Source organism: Pagrus pagrus (genome assembly GCF_965226575.1).
Source record: "Pagrus pagrus genome assembly, chromosome: 9".
Lineage (NCBI taxonomy): Eukaryota > Metazoa > Chordata > Actinopteri > Spariformes > Sparidae > Pagrus > Pagrus pagrus.
The window spans coordinates 10270681-10295421 of NC_140193.1; the positions used below are offsets into that span (position 1 = coordinate 10270681).

The 24741-nt window shown below is 40.9% G+C and overlaps 1 protein-coding gene across 1 annotated transcript in view; it reads right to left on the reverse strand.

The window, feature by feature from the left end:
* thsd7ba (thrombospondin, type I, domain containing 7Ba) overlaps window positions 1-24741 on the reverse strand; it is a 175226-nt gene that overhangs the window by 16697 nt on the left and 133788 nt on the right. Inside the window, exons 16-18 of the mRNA XM_084361504.1 lie at window positions 23642-23820; window positions 7264-7397; window positions 5802-5958 (exon numbers count right to left, since the gene is read on the reverse strand). Coding sequence (XP_084217630.1) covers window positions 5802-5958; window positions 7264-7397; window positions 23642-23820 — 470 coding nt within the window. The remainder of the gene's footprint in view (window positions 1-5801; window positions 5959-7263; window positions 7398-23641; window positions 23821-24741) is intronic.

The following is a 24741-nucleotide window of genomic DNA, read 5'->3' on the forward strand; positions in this document are numbered from 1 at the left end:
TTATTAAGTAGATTATATAACTCCATTCAGTTTGTTAGTGGTGCAGTATGTGAACAAATTATGTAATCTTTGCAAGTAAAAAAAAAAAAATCACCAGCCTCCTCTGCCTCATTGCTGTTGAGAGGTGACTTTCTCTTTAAGTCACTGTTAATTAAGTGACAAGTAGTACAGATGTGGTGAGAGAATTGGCTGCAAATTAAAACGTTGAAATCCTCCCCTTAACAAAAAGTCAGCTCTATATATACACAGTGTGGCAGTTTATGTGTTATTTTTTTTTATATCTTGTATTTTCACCCTTGTTGGATCAGGGTGAGGACATGGCATATTTTGGTGATGTTTCAAGGATGTAGAGCGTGTATACGTGATACCTCGGGTGTTACAGAGGACTGTATTGTCTGACTATGTTTGGGTCTTTTTGTTTTAGTTTCTTTTGTTGTGTCTGTGTGCGTGTTATATATGTTTTGTTGTACTTATTTCTTGTTGTTGCTGATGTTGTGTGCATCTTTGCACTTCTACTAGGCAACTAACAAATGTTGATCACACTGAAGATCAAACTAAAAAAGAAGTTACTGAGAAAAAAAACAGAAGTTGCTGCAAAGATCAAACAACACTGACTATACTTAAAAGGAAGGGAGAGATATGGGAAGAGGAGGGTTTTTGAGTTAACAAAGGAGCTTGTGAACTCCTTGCAACGGTGAACGAGAACCATTTTAAAATAATTCTAACCTTTTTATTCGAATGTGAAGTGAAATTAGATTTTTAGAAATAAAGGAAAACCCTGGCAATTTATAAATCACACCTTTCCTTTTCTCCCTTCATACTCATAATTTGAGCCTTTTCTGTTGGGAAAGGAATTTACCTGCCACATAAAACTCGTATAGGAAGTCATGTATGCTTTAATTTCAATACTAAATCTAAAGAAGACCTCTCAAGGACTTATTATGGCTCTTTGCAAGCTACAGCCTACCTCATCATCCCAACCCTTCGCCTTTAATAATCTTTTAAAATGAGTCTCTGACCTGTAATTTCACTGCGGTAACCTAGAATTTTCCTAGAAGTGTTGTTTTCTCTCCAGTCTTGACTGCATCTTGCCTCTCTGTCAAGGTGGACTTGGAATAAGTAAGAAAAATACTTGAACTAGCTCTTCAAAATTATCATCATCATTATTTTAAATAATCCATTACTCGTTCATGTTTTTTTCCCCCCACCAATAGAAACCCATTTCTGCACTTGAAAATACATAAAAGGAGATAGTATCTCACAATAATGTACTGAGACTCCAGTTAACATCTTTGTCATGGCACAGTTGTTTCTGTGTGACAATGTGTTGAGCTCTTAGTGAAGGTAATGCAAATTTACTGATACAAATCGGTATAAACATCCTTTTATGTCCCGCCACCCGAGGCCTTGAAAAGAACTAGGACACTTGTTTGAATAGAACTCAACATTATTTGACACACATGCGGTAACCGCTGCCGTCAGTGTGCTATAAATACTGTATTTTCAGACCGAATGTCTGAAACTGGGTAAAACCTGAATTTACCGTAGCGCTGATATTTAGACAGTGCATTTGAAGTCAGATGATGACGAATGTGATAATAATTGAGAGAGCAATTATGAGCACAAGAGCGCTACTTCACCCACATCTACCAAGGGACAAGGGAAGCAGGATGAGAATTTGCAAATCCCTTAAGTCACACTACATGGGAACAGAAATCTGTGAATGGAGAAGCAAAGGATGTGTGAAAATGTGTGGGGAAACTGTCATCTCATTCCCTGAGGAAGGAAGAAAGATTCTTTTGATAAAGGTCTTCACATCGAGCTGCATTTGTCCCTCTGCTCCTGATGCAGCAGGACCAGAACCTCAATCACTGTCACCTCCTAATGAGGGACCTCTGTGTGAGGCTCATGAATCAGCTGCAGTCAGTCTACGCTTAATGTTTTCACACCTGCTGTCATGCAATAGTAATCTCAAGGGAAGAGGAGATGCTTTGTATCACAGCACATGTATGCTATATAAAGCTTCAGGTTCTGCAAACTGTAGGCTCAATTGTGCCTTTGTTGATAGATTAGAAGCAGGTTGAGAAAAATTTTTTACACCGCCGTAAGAACTGTGAAGTAACCAGGCCAATAAAAACCTACTAGGTTCACAAAATTAATTAATTAATTAATTAATGAGGAAATTTGAATCCACGTTTGAAAAAAGCCGATCACATATGAACCAGTGCATGGGTACCCGACCTGAACCCGGACATGTTCGGACAAAAGTTTAGGAAGGATGTCCGGGTTTGGATCATGTTCAATCACGTCACTTGACACAAAGTCAAAATAAATAAATAGTGTCAAAATAAACAGTGTCATAATAAATAAATATAGTGTCAAAATAAAAAAAAATATAGACTCACAATAAATAAATAGTGTCAAAATAAACAGTGTGTCAAAATAAATAAATATAGTGTCAAAATAAAAAAAATATAGAGTCACAATGAATAAATAGTGACAAAATAAATATAGAGTCAAAATAAATAAATAGTGTCAAAATAAATAAATATAGTGTCAAAATAAATATAGAGTCAAAATAAATAAATAGTGTCAAAATAAATAAATATAGTGTCAAAATAAATATAGAGTCAAAATAAATAAATAGTGTCAAAATAAATAAATAGTGTCAAAATAAATAAATATAGTGTCAAAATAAATATAGAGTCAAAATAAATAAATAGTGTCAAAATAAATAAATAGTGTCAAAATAAATAAATATAGTGTCAAAATAAATAAATATAGTGTCAAAATAAACATTGTGTCAAAATAAATAAATAGTGTCAAAATAAATAAATAAATAGTGTCAAAATGAAGAAAATAGTGTCTATCATGTCTTCCAGACTATTTTAGTTTTGGGCAGAAACCTGCGTCCTGATCAGCACTCTAATGTAAACGTGTGTAATTCACATGTGAAATAGTAAATCTATTATTTGGAAATGTTCATACATAAATGAAAAAAGTTCACATCTGACATAATCATATTTATACATGTTAAAATGTCGGTTCGCATGTAAGAATAGCCAATCGCATGTTTGCAAATGTGAAATTCACACGTGAAGAAGCAAATATCGTGGGATTGTGTGTGCCGTGTATGTAATTAAAAAAACAATACATTTTTGTGTATACAGTAGACTGACAGAAAATAAAAGCCCCCCAAAACGTGAGAAATAATAATCGAGAAGCTCTTCACATACATCGGACAGATCAGTAGACCATCCGTCAGCTTGTCTGTCTCGTGCTACATCCTCTCCTAATCTCCTTCACTCGGAACAGAAAGGGACATTTACCTTTTTCCCCACAGGAAGCTACAGTGTGACATCGGACTTAAAATTGCTGAGTCTCATCCTCCTGACCATTTCACATTCACCCCAAGCTGTGCTGGAGGAAGCAGCTTACGGATAGACGTGTTCTTGAATATGAATAGAAAGTTTGGCAAAGCAGAAATGTGTTAAGTCTTTGCGGGAAAAAAGCCCAGGTGTACCCCACAGAAAATCCCTATGCTCCACCAACCGGTATTAACTTTTAGCCCTACAGTTTGAGCATTAGTTACGTTATTGCCAATTTTTTTTCCAAACTGGTATTGACGTAGTAGTGTTGATGTTTGCTGAATGCGTTTCCCTGCCTTCCAGGTTGAGGAAGCCCTCTTGTTCTCTCTTCCTTTCACTGCTGTTGACTCATTTAAATAAACCTAAGAGTGAGTCTGCATGTGTGCTGTGCACTGTTGGTTCAGCCTATCCTTTGAGCAAACACAATACTTTAATGCAGTGTTTGTGCTTCACCATAAAGACTGTTCTGGGTTTTATTCTTGATACTGTGTGGTGTGTATCTTTTGCAGAGGTCTCGGAGCTAAATACAATCCCCCATGATTGCATTTTATTGACAAAGTTGGCTTTAACCTCGGTAAAAGAAGGCTGTGGGGAAAGAGAATCATTGGCCATCATGTCACTGTGAATATATGTGAACAGTGTAGGGAACCATCACGGTGTTATTAACCAGGATACTTTCCTTTATTACTCTGCCACCCCTGGACCCCACAACACCGCTGATCTCATCACAATCCCGCACACACTACACAACATCCTCATTCCAGCTGAGTACAGAAATGGCCCACAGCTATACAACTATCTCCAATTACAGTGGACTATTTGCGAAGAAAAATTCGGCTTTTGGGACGCCTGGAATTGAGATGTGTCTTGTCAAGATGTCTCATCAGCGGCTCGGAGCGTAACGTCCCAGACGTCAAGGCAAGTAAAGGTGAGACATGCATGTCTGAGAGACAGAAAACGGAGATGAAGTATCAAGAATGACTCAGCGACTGGTGTTTGGGGCCCGTCATCGACTTGATGAAGAGATCTGGTCACGAAGAGAGATGAAGAGACAACTTCCTTGTGCATTTTGAAGATGCTTCAAAAGTTGTTTTACTTTTCACTTTTATTTTTTCATTATTATTGACCCAAACATGAAAAACCTCACATCTCAACTTTATCTGTAACATCTCACTCCGGCATGAGTTCCTCTGCTTCCTCGTGACCAAAAATCAATTGGTGCAGCTCTAACATTTCAGTCCGCACAACAGTGAAATCCTGTTACAAGCTTTGCCCACTTAGTCATTTTCTTGTATGAAAAAAAAATAAAAAATTCAAACACAAACACCATCATCTCCACACATTCCCCCTATGCTACATGTGTTAAATGTTTCAGGGTTGCTTTAACTGTAGAAATATATCATCTATAACAGTTTTATATGGCTGTTACAGTTTAATTGGCTCTCAAGTTAACAGTTTTGAGCATCATTATATCGCCAAATGTACCAGACAGCTGCATTTTACTGATGATGAGAGTCCTGCCAAGAGCTCGCAGACTGAAAGATTGAATGAGACTAAACGTCCGAGGAGAAAACTCAGACTAATTAAGTTATCGCTATGTCTCTTTTTCCCACCCTGTTCCGTCTCTGACTGCGATGTTCCAGTCTGTTGAACTGTTATCTTTGACAGGAAACCTATAACGTGGCTACATGGCTGTGTGACCGGTAGCCTGTGGCTAAACATTGGAGAAACATATGCTGCATGGTTTAAGCCCGAGGGCTAACCAATTAGAAAATGGAGGCGCATTTATGGCGACTTTAATTTGTAGGAGTAGCGCTGAATGTTACAGAACAGCTGGGTGGATGAGAGCTCTTTAACTTATGAGATTTTATTGCTAATTATTACTTTAACTTCCCCAATGTGTAATTAGAACATGGAAATGTTGTTTTTAACCTCTATATTAGCATAAAATCTAACGAAACATTACACACTTGTGGATACTCGCACTCGAAACTCAACACTTTGTGTCAATGGAAACAAAATATTTTCACATTACTTCAGAATAAAATGTAAGTAAAGAACAGCCAAATAATTCAGATGTAAAAAAAAAAGCTCTTTATAAACCAATTTTAATGCTCAAACACTGTAGTAAAACAATTAATTAAATGTGAATTGTATACTCTACAATAGTGTGTAGTTAAGGCAGTATTCTACATACATATACACTTACTATATATATTAACAGCCACTAAAGTTTCCATCAAATCATTTGTTAAAAGAACTGAAAAGCTTCTTTCATGTCCATGTTAACTCTCTCCCTTCCACACTAGCTTGACTCGAAATGTTCCCCTGCATGCTGATTATTATGAACATGCTTTTAATGACAACAATGAATAATCTCACTTACCACACCGCCTGTCAATTAACCAATAAAACTCAGTAATTGCTTCTTACCAGGGGGCAGTTGCTCCACGGTCCCCAGGGTGCTGTTACACAGTCGTCGGGGCAGGCCAGAAAGCAGACCTGGGCTCTGGGTGGCATTTCATCCTGATCGCACAGACTGTCCTCCACGCTGCTGGACTCCCCGCTCGTTGTTCCCTTCTTCACACACCTAGCAGAGCAGCAGATGCAGCTGTATAAATAGTCTCTGGGGTGCTTCTAAGTTTCTGACTTAAAATAGATGACACTCTTTTTTCACATGTGAGATTTGGCTGCTTGTTTATTTGCACGGGGACTATTTGTCCCATGTGTCTGGGCTCACCAAACATTGAGCCATATAAAACTGAAGCATGGGTTCAAAAAGGGTATTTTCTGTTTTTACCGCATAAATGACAGCATCGGTTGTTTGTTTAGTTTGACTTTGACCCATGTTTTTGATTGATTTCTTGTGAAAAGTCTACTTTGGTGTCTCTCTCTCCTAATGTGAAGGCCATTTTCCAAAACCTTCTAGTTTTAGTGAAAGAACTTGTGCTTTTGAAAAGGTTGATGAGTAGTAATGGTAGATTAATTTGCAAATGCGTATTAGTCCTTCGCCTCTCAGTTCTTTTCCGATTTCCAAGGGGCTTGGATTTAATTTAATTTAATTTATACACATAGAGCAGTGTGAATTGTGGCCTGCTACTTTGTTTTGCAATGCCGTCGTTATACTGGATACAACTCACTCAAAACTTCAACTACGAGCAAACTAGCCTCTGACCATGTTACCAGGCACAGTACACGACGCCACTTAATCATTTAACCAAAACACCTGCCGTACAGTTGTGCCCAACTCTTACAAAAGTCAGAACAGATTTGTTGCTCGAAGATTCGTCCGGTGTGAGGAGAGGTGAAAACATCATAAATCAGAAACCGGTCATTGATTTCTTGATCATGTAGTACAGGAGTTCAACAGCAAACAGCGCCTCTGCAATCTCTCACTATTGAGTTTAGTGTTAAAACCTGGAAAGTGGCAGGTTTGCTGCATGAAAATGTCTAAAATGGAGACGATAATGTGATGTTTTCAACTCATTGAAAGAGGCCCTCTGGGTGGTTAACTGGGACCAGTTTTAGATCTGTGGTTGTGACTCAACAGACAAGTTGCAATTGACTTTTGACACGACGACACAGTTGCCCAATTTGGCTTTGTGTGTTTCCAATGGCGCGTGCAAAAGTCAGCACTCCACTGCTTTCCTCTGTGGCTATTTTAAGTACCCATAAAAAGGCACTGCAAAAAAAAAAAAAAAAAGAAAAGAAAAAAGAAAAATCAAACAACACTCATTAGGAAGCAGTAGTTTGTTTTGACTGTTTGTTTTCCCCTGGCATTGCAAGTGTCAGGACCAGTGTGAGTGCCAGCTACAGGACTGCTGCCAGTCTGCTCCTTGCGGTGAGTGTTGCAGTGCCAGGCTCAATGTCTGCCAAGTCTAACCCGCTCACTGACCTGATCTTGCGGCTTTGGACTCCCTCACCGCAGGCTGGCAGGTCGTCCACAGTGTTGATGGTACAAATGGACCAGGGCTCGATCCTCCACTCGTGTTGGCTGCATTCCCGGTGGCACCGCACGGCCTCGTACACCTGTACGCACGCATGTGCAAATGCACGCATGAGCAGACACACACACGCATACACACAAGGAAAGGGAGACGTATGAGGGATTACAGAGAGAAAACAGCTGAGTGTGCTGCCTGAAAAGATAAACAGATCAGCACACACACACACACACAAAGTGAATACCCACACAAGCATGCTACATGTGTAGAGCTGGAGACTGTCAGGGACACTCAGTGTGGAGAAGGAGCCATGTGGTGTGTTTCAATAGAGGCTTTTCTGTTTTAGTGTAAATTTTTGTATATCATGTTGTATGTTTGTATCTTGACCAGCTTTCTTTTGTAAAAGAGTGTTTTGATCTCATACGGGACTTCCTGGTAAAATAAAGGTAAAAATAACACTAATGAAGCGTCTTGAGGTTAAAAACCAGTAATCCTTGTCAGTTCTCCCTTGGTAAATCTCACAAAAAATGACTCATTTTTGCCTTCAGGTGTTATTTGTTGCCTTCAGTTTGGAGCTATACGTCTGAACGTTCTGAATCACTATTAGGCTCGTGCTGAAGAGCACAACGTGCTCGTATTCTCTTGTTTTGGCGTTTATTTCCCAACATCAAGCACTTGTGCAGTTATGGATGTGCATATTGCTTCCCTGGGATGTTTTGAAGTCTGCCTGCTCCCAATTACGGGAAGAATTATTTAGTGTTGCCACAAATGATGCAGTTTAATGTCAGTGTGAACTAGCAAATATTTCTGCATTCAGAGCATGACAGGCTAAAAAGCGTAATTGAAAGGAATAGATTGTGAGTAATGGAAATTAAAACAGAGCGTTAACGGCCTTATTTAAAGAATGTGCGTCTTCCCCCACGGAGGAGCGCTGAACCGACTGATGGGCACTTAACATGCTACCACTGCGGAAAAGAAGAAAGTATTATTCTTCACATTGAAATCAAACGGATGCATGATATGGAGGGAACAGCATGGGGTGCGTAAAACGAAAATGACCATGGCAATCGGCACTTCAGCCGAGGGTGTAATTGGCTGGATGTTGAGCCTGTCCACTTCTCCCCACTCAACCGGAGGCTCTGGCGCGTGTGTATAACCAAGGGAACGGGCAGCGCAATGCTCCTGTAAACACATGTTTATTCTCAATCTATGTAACAGTCTGCGGTAGTAAAAGGTATACTCTGGAGGACAATTTGTGGGAAAAGCTATGACAAGCTGTAATGGGTGTCTGTGTGAGAAAGTGTGTGTGTGTCTGTGCAGTCTAGAGAGAGAGAGAGAGAGAGAATGAGTGTGGAGTATTCCCTCCCCTACGGGCCACACAGATGCCTATTACACACCCTCATCATCTCCCATCTGTCCCTGCAGATGCCCCTGCTGGGTAAACTGGCAAGTGCTCTGCTCCCACTTTCTCCACTGCTACTGTAGAAACACAAATCCAGCTAAACAACTCATTTTCATCACCGGAAAAAACAACTTTCTTGTCAATTTCCTCAATACACGTACCCTTTTTATTCTATTTTCTTAACCACGTGGATCGCATAACCCTACGCTTACCAAATTGGTTATAGTGCCACGACACATAGGTAATGGATAGATATTTAATCATTTGTTGGCAGGTTAAAGCTGGCCAGGGAAATATGGGATTTTCTCCCAAGTGGAGAAAATGGAGCTCTCACCCCACAGGGAAGAGGAATCGGCGATAATCAGCTCATACAGACCGGATTCTCTCATTAGCTTTATGTTACAGGGACAATCTCTATCTTCTGCTCTTTTTGTTCTCGTTTAGTCGCTTCTGAAAAGTCAAACATATATTTGTTTCCTAGAAAAGGAATACAAGAATAATATCATGAGGCTCAATTTCTTTCTCTCGTTTTACCGACAATATAATGAAGTCCTAGCGTTCCGTAAAAAAATGTCAATCTCAGTCCCTCCGGTTAAAAGAAGCAGATGGACTATCATCCAAATGCACTTTGACATAAATAATTTCCATCAGCGTAGCACTCTCTCCAATCTATTGTTCTTTCTCTCGACCAGAGGGGTCACAGGAGTATATGTGACTTGGACAGATCTGGCATGCATTTTGTCTTCATTAGCTAAAGCAGAGTATATGTACAGAATGAACGGCACTGACCTGAGCCTGCGTGGATGTCCGTATTAGCAGTGCATGACAAGCCAGAAGTTGGGCAGGGGAGAGAAGAACAATGATATGATCATTAGTTTAGATTTTGCCTGCAGTGACAGAAATGCATAGTTCTGCTTAAATTTGATTTAAAAAATACTGCATTCTGCTCCGTGTTTCATTAATGAGCAAAGGATGATTAAGTACTTCATCATCTAGTGAATCTTGCAGTCCCGGATATTTTGCCAAACTGAATGATTCATAGTGTTGAGAGAATTTTAAAGCGCTGCAGTTGGTTGCAACAGCTGTGCAATGGCCAGACCTGCAGCTGAAGGCAACTCTGAGAAATTAATTTGTCTGGAGATGGTGAGAGGGAAAGTCGGCGTGAACGAGCATATGCTCAGAGGGGCTGTGTGCTCTGTGTCTACACAGGGTTCCTAACAGTAACTATTGTGTTTTTGAAAGAAACCGGTAAGGCTGTCAATTATTTTGCACAGTGAACGTGACATTTAAATAAAACTCTGTGGACCAAGACAGAACAGACACAAGTTTTCCAACACATTCTTACTCCCACCTCGTCAAATAATACGTAATATACAAGGTCCAGTTAGTTTTCAAAATAAAGCTTGCTGACAAGCAGTTTACATATTATGACATACTATGACTTTTTGACAGTTATCAACGTTGTCAAATGGTCAAGGTTTGGTCAGGTTTAGGCACAAAAAATATGTTTTACTACCGTTAGGTAATAGGAAAAGATCTTTTTTTCAGTTAAAATAACTACATTCAGTCTTGTAACCTTGTAATGGTCAGAAACAGGATGCAAACCCTGCTCTCGGGTGGGAAAGTCCAGTGGATGACCCATCCAGCCACCCCAACTGCCCCTGACTTTGACTTTTCTTGCTCTCTTTTATACTACTGAACTACAAGGCGCCTCAAGAAGTGAAACTAGAGGGCTTACTGCAGCATCATATTTAGAAGTGTAGGGCCACTGACCACGCTGGGAGTGAGAACAGGCTGCATGATCTCTAAACACAGATGCCTTTTAACTGGACATTCACTAGACTAATAGTATGCTTGTTTGAGCAAGAGAAGAATATATGCCGCATTTCGTCACAAATAGCAAGAGCATCGATCAGTGTAAATGCTAGCTGCAAATCCCCCTGGATATCAAAATAGCCACTATTTCGAACTTCATTCTTTCATTCATGATTTTGCTTTGCATATCTGAATCCGCTTAAACCATCTTCATTTCCAGTGAAGAGGCTATACCGAATGATGACTAAATTTAAGGTCCCAGTCTTATAGAAAATAAATGTGCACAAGACGGAAAGTAAATTGCATTCTTATGAAATTCTCTCAATGGCTGTATGAGATAATGGTTATCACTCCCATCCAAAAAACATACACATCTGCAAAGACTTGATGAGAATCCCATGCAGAAAGACAAACATATATACTCTAAGTGCCTGCACAATGATGCATACATACAAAGAAAACACACACACACCCGTACACAAATAAACACACATATACAGAAGGAGGCCCTCCTGCAGGGATTTTATTTTATTGTAAACAGAGGGAAAATTGGATAGAACGCATTAAAGAGGAGGGCTCTCTTCTATACATCTCTCTAACTGTCATTGTGTGACTAAAACTTCAAATAAACTGCCCTAATACTGTCAGCAGGCCCAGGGACGAGTTAGAAAGCAATGGCTCCTCTGAGAAACACAGTGCGATCTATTCCCGTGTGATGATGACCCCTTAAATATACTTTTGAGATGATACGTTGAGAGTGTGCCTACAATTACAGCAGCCATTAGGATGACTGTCAGTGAGAGTAACATACATTTGTGATTTTTCAGAAAAGACAACACTGTACTGATGCAAAAACAACCTTTGTTTGTTGCTGAGAACTGAAATCTAAGTGAGAGTAAATGATGAGAGACAGGATGAAATGCAGCCACACGGCCGGAAACAATTTGCATTAAAATGTGTGTTGGCTGTTCAAATAACCAACACTGTACCAACAAACCGACAGATGCAAAACTATTAATTTGGAAACCTGAATCACAACAACGAGTATGTCATCTGACAAAGTGATCCCCTTACACTTCCTGACGATTTAAAATGGTGGGATGACTCAGATGGTCTCTTGAAAGCAGCAAGACTGGCGGTGGAACTTGATGCATGTAGCTTACTGTATTTGAAAATAAAGCTGTGAGCTCGCTGGAACTCAATATTACAGAACTCCTAAAGGGCAAGTGCAAAAAAAAAATAAAAATCTGGCAAAGCATTTTTGATCTAATATTATTTCTCTCCTGTGTTCATGACTTAAGAACAGGTGGGAAAAAAAGGTTACGGCCGGTTTATCATCATAAGACCCTAAGTGTTTTTTGATTTGTGTAACTTGGAAAAAAACTAGAAAAATAGCACCATCTGCGTATAGGTTGGGTCCCTGTAAACCTTGCTTTCACTATGCTATCTGGTCTGCCACTGGGCTGGATTTGTTGTCTAAGAACAATAAAAACTATCCCCAGGTAACAGTGTGGCAACTGGTATAACTTTAGAAACTCTACACTACAAAAGATAAAGAACCCCTGCTGATGGAGGAGGCAAAAAAGGTGAAGAGTGATAGAAACCGAGATAAAAACAAGAGTGAACGGACGGGCATTCATTCCATGGAGAGCGCTGGTGTTACAAAACCTGCATTTTTACCTACTTTTTAATACAACCAGTTGTTTTACTCTGCCTTTTCATAGCACTGAGATTGGGACAGGAAGTCAAATTAAATTAAATTGTAAGTCTTGTGAATGTTTTTTGCTTTGAACAGTAACCAGGTTGTTAGCGGTAGCCACGTTGCTAACGCTGTCTTTTCGGTGCCAGGGAAACAGCAGGAGGGGGGAATTTGAAAAAAGTTGTCCATTTCTGCTTTTAGAAAAAATAAATCACCAGACTTTTTTCTCACTTGCCTCTCAGGGCTTCCTTACAATACTGTACTGCATAACAAAGCATATCCGCTGTGAACCTGCAATGATCAATCGGCTGTAATTTCTCCATTTTCAATCAGTATCACACGAACACCCACACGTAGCCTCAAGTGACACGAACATAACTGCTCTAAAATTGATTTCAGTTTTGAGTTGGATTACATATCATAGCCTCTCCCTCCAACTGTCTTTCAATTATGACTCTTAACTACCAAGGACGTCAAAGAACTTGAGGCCTCACAAGATTTATGCCCAACATCCTCCTTGGATCAACAGCTGTGTTGGCTCTGCCGCGAGGCAATGACGTGACTATCCATAATTACACAAATTATTTGACCATCAAGCTCTATTTCCTGCTCTGATATAATCTGCTTTTCTCATTCACTTTGTAATCTATTACGGGGACACAGCTCAACTAGGCAGGAATGCATTAGCAGAGACATTTCACAAGCACTTAACCCTGCGCCAGCTTTTAATAATCGCTATCAAAGATGGTTTTCACACGGTTACACAAACATTTGGGAATGAGTTCCCCTATTGTATCAGAGTTATTACCACTGTTTCCCAAATTTTATAAGAGCAATATACTCAAACATTTAAACCCTGCTAAGATCACAACATCACCTGGAGGCCCAATCTGCGCCCTTTTGTCTGAAGTTTATTCCTCTCAAATGTTAATTCTACTGCTCGTCTCTTTGTGTAGTCTTATCAGGATGATTTTTCTATTTGCTTTATTATCATTGGCATAACAACAAAAAGCCATTTGGTCCAAGGCTGAGAGGCGAAGAGAAAATTAATTGGTAGAAGCAATTATGCGAATGCATTGTCAAATAATTTTACTTAACTGTTAAATTCAAGGAAACAAATAAAAACTTCTTTCATTGAGTTAATGCCGAGTAAAAACTAGAGCTTGGTGGTTATTTTTATGTTTTATTAGATTATAAATTGGAAACAACTTAGTCTCTACAAAAGTAATCCCAGGTATCAAATGATGAGCCTTTATTTAATATTCACTCAGTTACTTAACACAATTTGTTTTTCTAATTACAGAGGAGAAGTGATGATTAACCTCAGTATTTGAAGTAAATGCTAAGGGCCACCTGAGTGGCCAGAGGCTTAAAGCAAAGACAGAGAGGCTCCAAAGGTAGCCTATCTGGCTGCCAGGCTGCCTTAACATTATGCATCGTTTGTAATGCAAGGAGACGCCTTGCTTTTTGGGCTGGGACTAAAGTAGGCGCATTACACATGCAAGAGCACTGCTCTACTTTAATTACACCTCATTGGCCTTAGGAAGCTGCATCAGAAGCTAGCTCCAGAAGTCTTTCGTTCTAATGTGGGAGAGAAATTAGTTTTAGCACCCGGGTGAACTCCATAAAAACAAGAAATCTATTTGTTCTCTTTAATCTTTTTATTGATATCCAGGATTCAGCCATTTTGCAGTCTTGCTCTGGGCTGTTGTTGGCTATTGACAAAGGGGCAGCACCCAGATGGATGACAGAAACAAAGAAGATTGGATTGTTATGACATTTGTTGAAGATATTAATGGTCCCCAGAGGCAGCCCAGCCACTGGGATGAAATGTTGCCAATTCATGTTTCTGCAAACCACTGATGAGTTCATATAGGCCTACATGTACGTATGATATTGATATATGGTGGAAGAGTTACAGGTGAGAAGGCTGCCAAGCCAGTGGCCACAGGTTGAGGCTGCGTCTCAAGAGTCTGAAAAGACACTTTTATATTTCCTGCCATGTTTGTAGCAACCAAATTACTGTAGGTATTTTGAGCCAAGACATATAAGGGAAAATTAAATCTAAAGAAATTTAAAGTTCCAACATAAATACACGATAAGTCTCAAAGTATCTGTGGCTTGCAGAAAGGTACATTGCCAGCATTTATTTTGGCAATTGGGTTGCAAGAAGATTAATCACAGTTACTTTGGGAACTCCTTCGTCTTCGGTGAGAACAGCCAACTTCGCTTAGGCTTCATCCTGTTATTCAGATTTTTTTTTTTGCCAAGCCAGTATAAAAGGAATGAATCCAGTGTGACTTTACTTCAAAATGTTGATGAATTACAGTCCAATGTTGTGAAGACAACTGAGGACAAGGCCAATTAAAAGCATCAGGCACTGAGAAATAAAAAAGTTGAACATATTAAACAAGTGAGAGTGACCAAGTGGTTCAACAAAGTTTTGCTTGTTTACTGTAAATATAACTATGACATATAATCTTGTATACTAATGTATTTTTGCTATAGCTATTTTTTCTTGTTATATGATGTTTTATGAGAGTGTTGTATCTTCCCTCAATGATATAGCCTCTTGTGTGTGTGTGTTTATATATTAGTGTATTGCAACTCACTAACCGTCAGAGGCAGCTTTTTAAGTGCCATCTCATAATTGGGCTTCATATTAGCGACACTGTGCAATTCTTATTTATGTATATGCATATGCATATATTTGTGTACTTTTGCATTTTTACTCATCAGAGACTCTTTCATATGACTGTTCCTGTGACTGTTCTCCTGTGTACATACAATGGTGTCGTGCATGTCTCACTTTGGTCTGAAGAACAGTCGAGTTGCTCGAATCATCACTATTCTGTAGCATTAAATAAGTGGATATTGTAGCCCTGCAGTGTGTGGGCCAGTTTTTTTTTGTTTCTTGTTTACTGTAAAACCTCAAAGCTGTGCCTGTATAAGATAATTTGCAAAGAGGCTTATACACAATGCAGTTAAAAACACCAGGATAATATTATGGTCGTCTTATAATTCAGGTTTTATTGTCGTCTACTGAAGGTAACAGTGGCTGTAGAGCCACAAAACAGTAGGGAGGAGGTGCTTCTCTCATATACTATAGGTGGAGCATCCTGGCGCCAGACGAGCTGCCAAGGACACTCCAGACCTACACAGTGGGTGGAAAGTGTTGCACATAATGGATGGTTACAACCCCACATACTCGAGGGAAACCATTGTCCATTGTGCAGAGCATATCTCCCCATGTTGTCAGTCCAGTCCACCTTGTTTTTGAGGAAAGAATAGAGAACCTGCATCTCCACTTTCAGGCTGCCGTAGCTAAGAAAGTACAGAGGATTGTTGTTGGCAGTTTGATAACCAGCTTCTCTTGTCCACATGTGTCCATGGGCAAAACACACAGCCTGACATTCTTGAAATGGTTATGCCAGTGCCTGCTTTAGCTGGCTATCATCCAACTTTTTTGACCTGTCCACAAACAACTCCTTGTTTTTACATTGAAATGGATGCACCCCAAAGATCCTTCATTTATTATCTTAAATGATGAAGAAAAGCAGCAAATCCTTAAATTTAAGATGATGGAACCAGCACATTTTTCATAATTTTGCTTGCAAAATGATTGAAACGATTAATCAATTTTCAAAAGAGATCGACTTATCGATTAATTTTATAATTGTTGCAGCTCTATAAACATCATCCTAATGTAGTTTCCTGTATCACTGTCCATCAGTGATACAGTAGACTCAACAGTGACTATTTGAGTGCTCTTAAGATGTAATTTTAAGAACAGAAAGGAGACAGGACTCAACACTGTCAACACAATGGTAGGAAATAAGCAGCAGATACAGTACATAGCTGTGCTCACCATGCAGGGGTCTGAGGTAGAGAAAGGACGAGCTTCTCCGGACTCTTGATAAGCATGGACTCGGAACTGACTACCATGAAACACCATGATACACAGTGTAACGATAAGAGGCATCAGCTTTGCAGCAGATAATTCATTAACGTATTCAAATTACAAGCTCACGAGTCTTGGCTTGGTGCAGGCAAAATCTCCTCTATGAAAAGCAGCATTGATAAACAGCAGATGGCCGTGAGTTCATCGAGTGTGATCGTAGTCCAGCAGCAAATCCAGAGAAGTTTAACAAGAGCTCAGCTGTTTAGGCCTCATTTATGATCTTTAAACAGCTGAGCAAGCTGTCGAATAACTCAATGTTTCTTTCTTTGCTGAGCTGAAGTAAGTGGAGAAAATCTGAACGTGATGACCCAAAAGACATGCTGTTTTTGCCTCGGAGCCAACAAAACAAGGAATATGTGAGGATTAGGGATTTGAAACCAATATACAAATATAACTTTCTCCCAGTGACCGCAGTTTACAGAGATACAATAGGAGAAAGCTCACAAAAACAATGCCAACAACATTAATAGAGGCCTCAATACCTCGACACTAAGTGCTGACATAAGTAGTCAAAATTTGCTGCTGTTGTAACCAGCAGCACGAAGCATCTCGATATGTTGCCAAAAAGGAAACAAAAAAAAACCTGGGCATGGACAGATAGCAGCACCATAAGAGCTTAACTTGGCAGCCACACCAGCAGGCACCAGCAGCTCTGTGGGAGGCAATGAAAACCCCTCAATAAATTAATACCTATAATGAACTGTATTCGAATGTATTCTCGCCTGTTCTTTTACTCAGGCACCACAGCGAAGCAGCTCAAAGCGTCCTGAGAAAAACAGTGAGCAGCATCAGCACTCTCATAGCTTACCGACAATCGCCAAGGAGACAAACACGCAGCTGAACCGAGCCAAGACATCGGATGATGATATGTGAGCACCAAGCAAGCTCCAAACGCTCAATTTAGTGAAGTAAAGCAATGAGCTTGGGAACTCAGTGTTGATACATAGGAATAAAATCATTTTGCAATGATCCCAAGCCTCCAACAGCATGGGCAGAAAAACAAGCCTTTAAGTGTGTTTATGGGTAACTGTTGGTATTAGATTGGTCGTTGCTCAGAGTTGCAGGATGCTGTCAGCAGCAGTGAATGTGGAGCACACACATGATTATTTCCTTGATAAATCTGTCCTGAAGTAGCACGATCTGACTGTTGGCGTGCCAGCTCGCAGAATAAAAGCCCTTCTTTATTAGCAGCCTGGTGTAGAAGAAGAGAGACAACTTCAAAGAGCATCAAAATCCTCAACCAATGGAAAAAATGCATGTGTGGAGAAACTGGGCCTTCAAGTGAGCCGTCAGGACTTCCATAAGGTTGCAATGTTACAAGTCACCACCCTCATGAATGGCCCAGGCATAGCCATGGGTGTAGAAAAACACCAGCAGATCAGATGCAGGAGCTTGGTGGGTGGTGCCTGCTGAGGCCTGTGAGCTGATCAATCAGAGCAGACTCACTGTACTGGACTTTCTACTGCGTGCTGTAGCTATCTTTGTATGAAGCGACTGGCGGCTGTCAGCGAGTAGCTCTGCTAGCCGTGAAGCTAAGTGGCCTTATTAGCAGGCTCGAGTCTGCCCACGCTGCCACCTTGGATAATGGGGAAAGTCACCAAGGGCAACTGGGCTCAGTCAAGGGGCTTCTTAGTGAACACAGCTGGATAGCAGACTGGGACTGAGCACGCTCTCTGAGGCTGATTGATGTCAGTTTGAAGACAGGCGATACACTACTGGGGTGATTTACAGTGTCTCTGATCAGGACTACAAACTAAAACTGTGCGAGTGTGTGTTTTATAACAAGGTAACGGGGCTTAAGCTCATTTTAGTTCGGTAAAAGAGAAAAACTTGAATTCAACGATTGTATTTTGCTCCTTTTTTAAAGCATTTTTTTGAGCATTCAAGCATGTAAACATACTAAGTATAAAGTATGACACCTGAATGAGCAAAATATATAAGGCCTTTCACGTGAGGATGTAGGACGGTGTTTTCACCGGTATTAACTACATGAATGTTTCCTCATGATTTGGACCCATGCTCAACATGTGACACACGTGGTGTGTGCAGGGGCATAACTATTAAGCGCTGATCGTTTTCTGATAACTATGTTCCACTGAACTCTTTGAGATGCGACATCTTGATTTTAAGGGGGCCCTGTCAATTACACCCACAAGAACAAACAATTAAAAGACAAGAGCAAAAATAAAGAATATATAGCCCAAACATCACACAACAGCAGGGCAGCAAAAGCTGAACAATCAACTTAAACTAGGCAATAAAAAGGGCTTTAAAGTAGTTGTTGTATAAGTTTTGTTACTGTTGCACGAGCTGCATAATACAAGAGTTAACTGACAAAGTCAAAAAGTAAAGTCAGTGTCCAATGCTGGCTCATCACCACAAAATCAGGCACCTGTCTTTGTGCCTGCCAGGCATCTCCCTATTCACATTCACACAAGCCTCCCACCACATGCAACATATAGCCTCGCTGCATCAGAGTTGGACAGTATGTTTCTCCACAGGACAGAGCCGGAGTGGATGGGTTCAAGGCCACAGGCATTAATAGAATGAAAAACAACTATCTGACTGGCACAGGGGCTGGCAGACAGTCGAGACAATTGTGTTGAATTGTATGGAAATAACACAAACAGCACTTGATATCTCTGCATTTGTTGGCAGACACTTGTGGGAGTTTTGATGAAATTCAAATGTCTCCTGTAATTATGGATCCAGTGTGTTGTGTCTCTCAGTGAGCTCTGCTTTGACATCTTTGAGCTCTCTGTAGCAGTCTCTCAGGGAAGCTTGTATTCACATACAGGCTCTAAATAGCTGTACTGTGAAATCAATGTGTGAAGATGCATCAGTTCATCACCGTTTGAATATCTGCGGGTGTTTTGATATTAATTTTAAAAAGCAGATATCTATATATTAAAGCTGCTGTGAGTGTTTGGTCAGTAACCCATGTCTCACATTTTCTGGTATCTATGCTAACTTCATTCAATCAGGACAGAGAAATCCATAAAAAGGCGATCATGGCTGCTCAGGTAACAGGCAGAGAGACGGATCCTCCTGTCCTGGTACCTACATCGGCAATGGCGGAACAGGTCAAGCTACCAATTCCAGCGCTCCAGGTGATGAAAACGCTTGAAGAAAAGACAGAATTAAGGAGAGCTGCCTTGGAAAAAAAGAAAGGAGTCGAGAAGGTGTGGTGACGTATAAAGGAGGGAGGGCATTGCTAACTGCAAAATAGAAACACAGCAGCTTTAAATATGATAATTTATGTAATTTCTTAGAATATGGTGTGTGTCCACAGGAAGGTTTTGTTGACAGATGCATGTGAAGAAAGGATCACTCTACATCTATCAACATCCTACTCACCTACACCGTCTTATAAAAGTGTGCAAGTTTCCACAATGGGACTGCATTAAAATAGAAATGTTTTAAGTTTGATATTCCACTTCAGGCGCAACAGCCATGTCTAGTCAAACCGTCCTTAATGAAGACACCAACTTCAACTTTCAGAATATGCAGCTGCGTTTCTTCTGATGCAATACTTTCAAATATCACAATAACATAACTGTGTTTGTCTGCTGAGCTTATATAATTGGCCAAGCAAGACAGTGGTTACGATGCGTCGTTGTTTGTCTTCTCAAACAGTGTGTTTCACTTTTATTGTTATGAGAGAAACGGACTAACTGATGTGTTTGGCGAACGCTGGTTCGGATAACGAGTTTGGGTGGAACTGCTGGAGTGTGAACTCCACCAAATCTAATTAGGACCACGTAAGAGGAGATACGGAGGAAGTCTTATTACAGCTCCGCGCACACTGCTTCAACGTGGAGAAATCAAAAACCTGACAGGCCTGCTGCGAGGATTACAGTTGCTAAACTCTGATTCCTGGGAGGGGAATTTGCAAACAGTCAATAGAAAGCACACCTAAAGTACAATTAGTAACTATCCATTGAAAGTTTGTTCTTTAATTACTCTCTTCCCACTTGAATGCTTGATTCTTAGGGGCCAAGGGATCTGCAATGACAGGTTTTCAGTGAGGTGATGCATGAATTATTCATCTCGATTACATTTGCTCTTGATCGCATTTTCCCAATGTCGGAAATCTTACAGACTATCTAATTAACAGCAACAGCTTACCTTATAGCACAACTCCTACACAGTCTGTCGGACTGTGTGTTCGAGGGTGGCCGTTTCCGCTCGTTATTCTCACAGTGGCACTTTCTCTCTCTCCCTTCTCTATCTCTCTACCTATCTCTCTTGCTCACTCAGCCATGTGATGAGGGGATGAGTTGTGGCGCGCTGTAAATTTCATCTCTGTCAAGCCAGTCACTTTCTGGCCTTCGGCTCGAGGGGAAACATCTGCCGGTGGGAGCGAGGCCACACTTTGGCGAGAGAGTAGTTCACAGTGGGTGATAAGAGGGCAAGTGTTTGAAGGAGAGGAGGGTAGCCATTAAGAATGTGAATATTCTCACACTGTACCCTAACAGAGACTAAATGAAGCATCAAAGATAGAGGCACAATCCCAATTCACCCCCTGTGCCCCTACCACTTAGCTCTACCTTTCCGTTTTGCACATTTACACTCGCTGGTGGGGTGTCACAATTCTTGTTCGGATAGAGGGGTAGGGCAAAGTATTAAGGGCTTTTCTAACACCGCGTCACAGTAACTCGCTGCCTCCAGTCATTTCAATGAGGCAATGGCAGCAGAGGAAAAGCGATTTCGACCGCAGTGGTTGGACTAAGAAGAGATTTTTGCCGTGAACGTGCACAGATTTTTCTCTGCCACTCAGAGTTCATCATGCTGAAGTTATGGCGGTAGCGTTTGGGATTGGCCAATCAAACAGAAAGGGACGGACACGGATCAGAAGCAAACACAGAGGAGCTGATAATGTTGGTATCTGATTATCTGGAGCTGTACAACAAGGCAATAGCCTCGTATAAGGACCACTAGAAGAAAAACTGGGCACAGAACAACAATTTCACCAAGCTGTAGGGCCATATTTTTTCCCTGTTATGTTATTGTACTGTACTTGTTCATATACAGAGATTTCCAAGCTAGTTTATAGTTAGAGTTTTGCATTTTTTGGGTATTTCAATGTTGCATTCCACCCCTTTAATGTAGTGCAGCAGCAGTGAAGTTGCTGCTGTTAACACTCATCTAATATCAGTGCAGACAGGCAGGATAGGAGCACAGGTTGCTAATGTTAGCCAAAAAGCATAGCTATGAAGCACTGTTCCTTTTTATTTGATTGATAGCTTGAAGTTGGCAACAAACTGCCAGCGTCCATGCTTTTCTATCTCCATCATATAAATGGAAAATTGCAATGTGAAAATAGCTACCAGGATTGCCACAGACGGCATATTGGAAATGTCCAATCGCGTCGATTTACAGAAACGCCATCGATGGCAACAGATGATGTATGAGGGTCTTGAAGGGTTGTCCCATTTCGTAGGGGCAGATTTAAACCTCTGCCTCTTGTAACTCTGTTCTGATGGTCAAGGGGACGCTTGAAAATGCGAGGTAGGGGTAAAAAATGGAAATCGGATTGAGCGCAAATGAAGGCGTGAAGGTTGAACGATGAAGTGCACCAGCTCAAGGAGAAAGCAGGTATTTTGAGTCCATGTCAAGCAACCACTTATCCTCCAGGAGTTTTCTTGCTTAACACAACAATACCTATTGAAAGGTTATAGTATCTGTCCACCCACACCTCAGACAGATGTACATTAAATAGCTGCCAGTTTGATAATGTTAACGCTGAGGCCTTGTCCACCCCCAGGATAAATCCGCGAGGGCATTGGCAATCGCGAGCTCCAATTTCAGTGTTGAGGGTTATTACAGGGCATAACTACAGGGGCCATATAGACCTTGTTAGTGGGCACTTAACCATCTGTACACAGATCTCCACTCGAACACAGTGGAATATTTTTCACACAGCCGTGTCTCATTTTCATACTGACCTCTACAAACTGAAGTGTCCTTTCAAACCCATTCAAGCGTACTGAAGCATTCATAAAACACTTCCCCTCTTTAAACCACGACCCCATGAGAGAGATGCTGTCACAAAATATTCAGCGCTACGGATAAAACCTGACTATGGAATATCAAAAGCTCCCATCTGTCCCCTTTCCCTCTCTGCCCCCCTTCTTCTTGTTACTTAACAGCGCCCTGTTTTTATGTCAAGGAAAGGGCATGTCTTGCATGTCTGTCTGAAGACGCCAGAAAATGAACAGGTCACCCAGGAGTCCCACTGGCTGATGGATGATAAACCTTGTCATTGAAATGTGAGCAGAATGCAACAATTCCACTGTGTCGTGATGGCATTGGGCTGTAACCCAACCAGGGCTGAAGGAAAATGTATTCCAAACGCATACTGGAGATGTGTAAAAAATAAAGATGCATGCATCATACTAATGTTCCCAGTGAGAGGATGCTGTGTAAAATGAGGGGCGCTGTGGAAGCTATTTGCAATATGCAGATTAATCGGTTTACATTGAGCATGGCCTTCCTGTTACATGTGCTGTTGGCGGTAAACATGAGTGGACTCGGGGTTTATTTGCATTCTATTATATGTGTCCCTGGAAACAATCAATTCAGGGATGAAGTGAGTCGAGAACAATGTAGATGGATGATGAGGTCAACTCTGGTAACTAAAATGAGGAACTGTATTTTTTTCATCTTTTGGGACAGAAATACAGTCAGACGATGGCTCAGATTGGCTTAAAAAGGACATGAATATGACTTAATTTCCACTTTAATGACAGACAGATAATATTGACATCAGTTTTCTCCAGCCCAGTCGCCAGGATATTATGTTAGCAGTTGACGCTTCTGCAAACCACAGATATGTCCAAGGTTGACATGTCTACCAAACCTGGCACATCACGGTCACATAAAATGCTTTTTAGCCACCTGATGCAGCAAGAGGTGGAGGAGATGTGGTGGTGTTTTTACAAGGCTGCCAAATGGGTAACTAGAGTTTGAGTCACACCACTGGATGTTTTTAAGCACACCTGGAGACATTTCCATCAATTTTTGTGGCATCAAACCCAGGTGTTTTAAGGAGAGCTGCAGACATGTCCAGTGGTTTTTGTGGTGACTAAAAACTATGTATTTTTCCCAGGAATTTGGGCTATCTTCATCAGTGAGCGTGGTATTTTTTAGCCAAACCATGATTTTTTCCTAAACCTAACCAAGCAATGTTTGTGCATAAACCTAACTAGAGCATAAGCGCTGCATTTGGACAACAGAGGAAAAGAAAATCCAACCCAAACAAACACAGTTGCAAGATAGAGAAGCGTCCTGTTTTAACTCATCTGTGGTTTTGCAGAAATGCACTCGGCTAACAGTCATTCTGGCGATTGGGTTGATAATCTGTAATAACAACAGTCACCTTCCACAATTTGTTTCCCTCTCGTACTGAACAGGATGCCAAGGAAATACAAGCACTGGCTCATTTCTTACCTGGTTTTTCAAATCCAGCCTGGGGCATGGGCGTCCCCCGTTGAAAGCTTTCTCCCTGAGCCACTTGGACCTGATCTTCAACCCACTCCCACAGGATGCACTGCAGGCCGACCACGCCGACCAGTCGCTGAGCTTACAGTCCAGGGGGCAAGGGATGTGGCAAACCTCCACCATGTAGCCTGAAATTGAACATTAGCAGACGGGAGGGGGAGGCCTGATTCAGCGTCTGCAGTGAGGATCACATTAATAATGTCAGACAGACGTGCCACTGGCCTGCGCTCTGCCAGACCTTGGACTTGCTCGCTGTGACACCAGGAGATAATTATCTGACTAATGAGTGTCTCATTCCTACACTGTGCCAACACGGCAAACTAAAACTGGGTTTTCACACTGTATTATGCTTTTTGTTTGTTTGCTGTCTCCGGATAACTTTATTAGCATGATTCTAACCAACTGTCTCTCACACTGAAATGTGCAGAAAAATGGGACAAAGACATTTCCAATAGCCACCACCTGCATTAGACTGCATTACAAATAGGGTTTCATTAACATGACAGTTTAATTTCTGATTATTCCGACTGCTTATGTACAGCATAGCATAAATATACTGGCATCTACTGATAAAGTTGATTTTATTTAACTAAAAAGCCTGTAAGTCATCTTACCCAAGAGCAGATAAAAGTATAAAGTCAGCCTCTCTCAGGAGAAAATAAAGTGGCAGTAATTTAATTAAAAATAACTGACATTTTCCAAAAAATGCCTTCTGGAAGCATCGTTCACTTTTGATAGAAGTCCTTGAAATCAATACAGTGTTAGTCTGGTTCTTGCCGCCCACATCTGAGAGTTGCTCAGTGATTTCCAATAGGTCTGGTGTTGTGCCCACTGTTTGAGCCAGGCAAAGACACAGTGGACCATGGCCAGTGGACTACGTTGGCATGTGTGCGTCTCTAGATTCTTTCTCTCACTACTTTTAGTGTGTCACACAAAAGAAGCACGCACAGCATCGAAAAACACAGACGCAGGCAGGCGAGGCCGCAGACTGGTGACTGTCTCGTAGTGCCCCCTGGTATCACAGTTTATTTAGGGCCATTATGAATCGC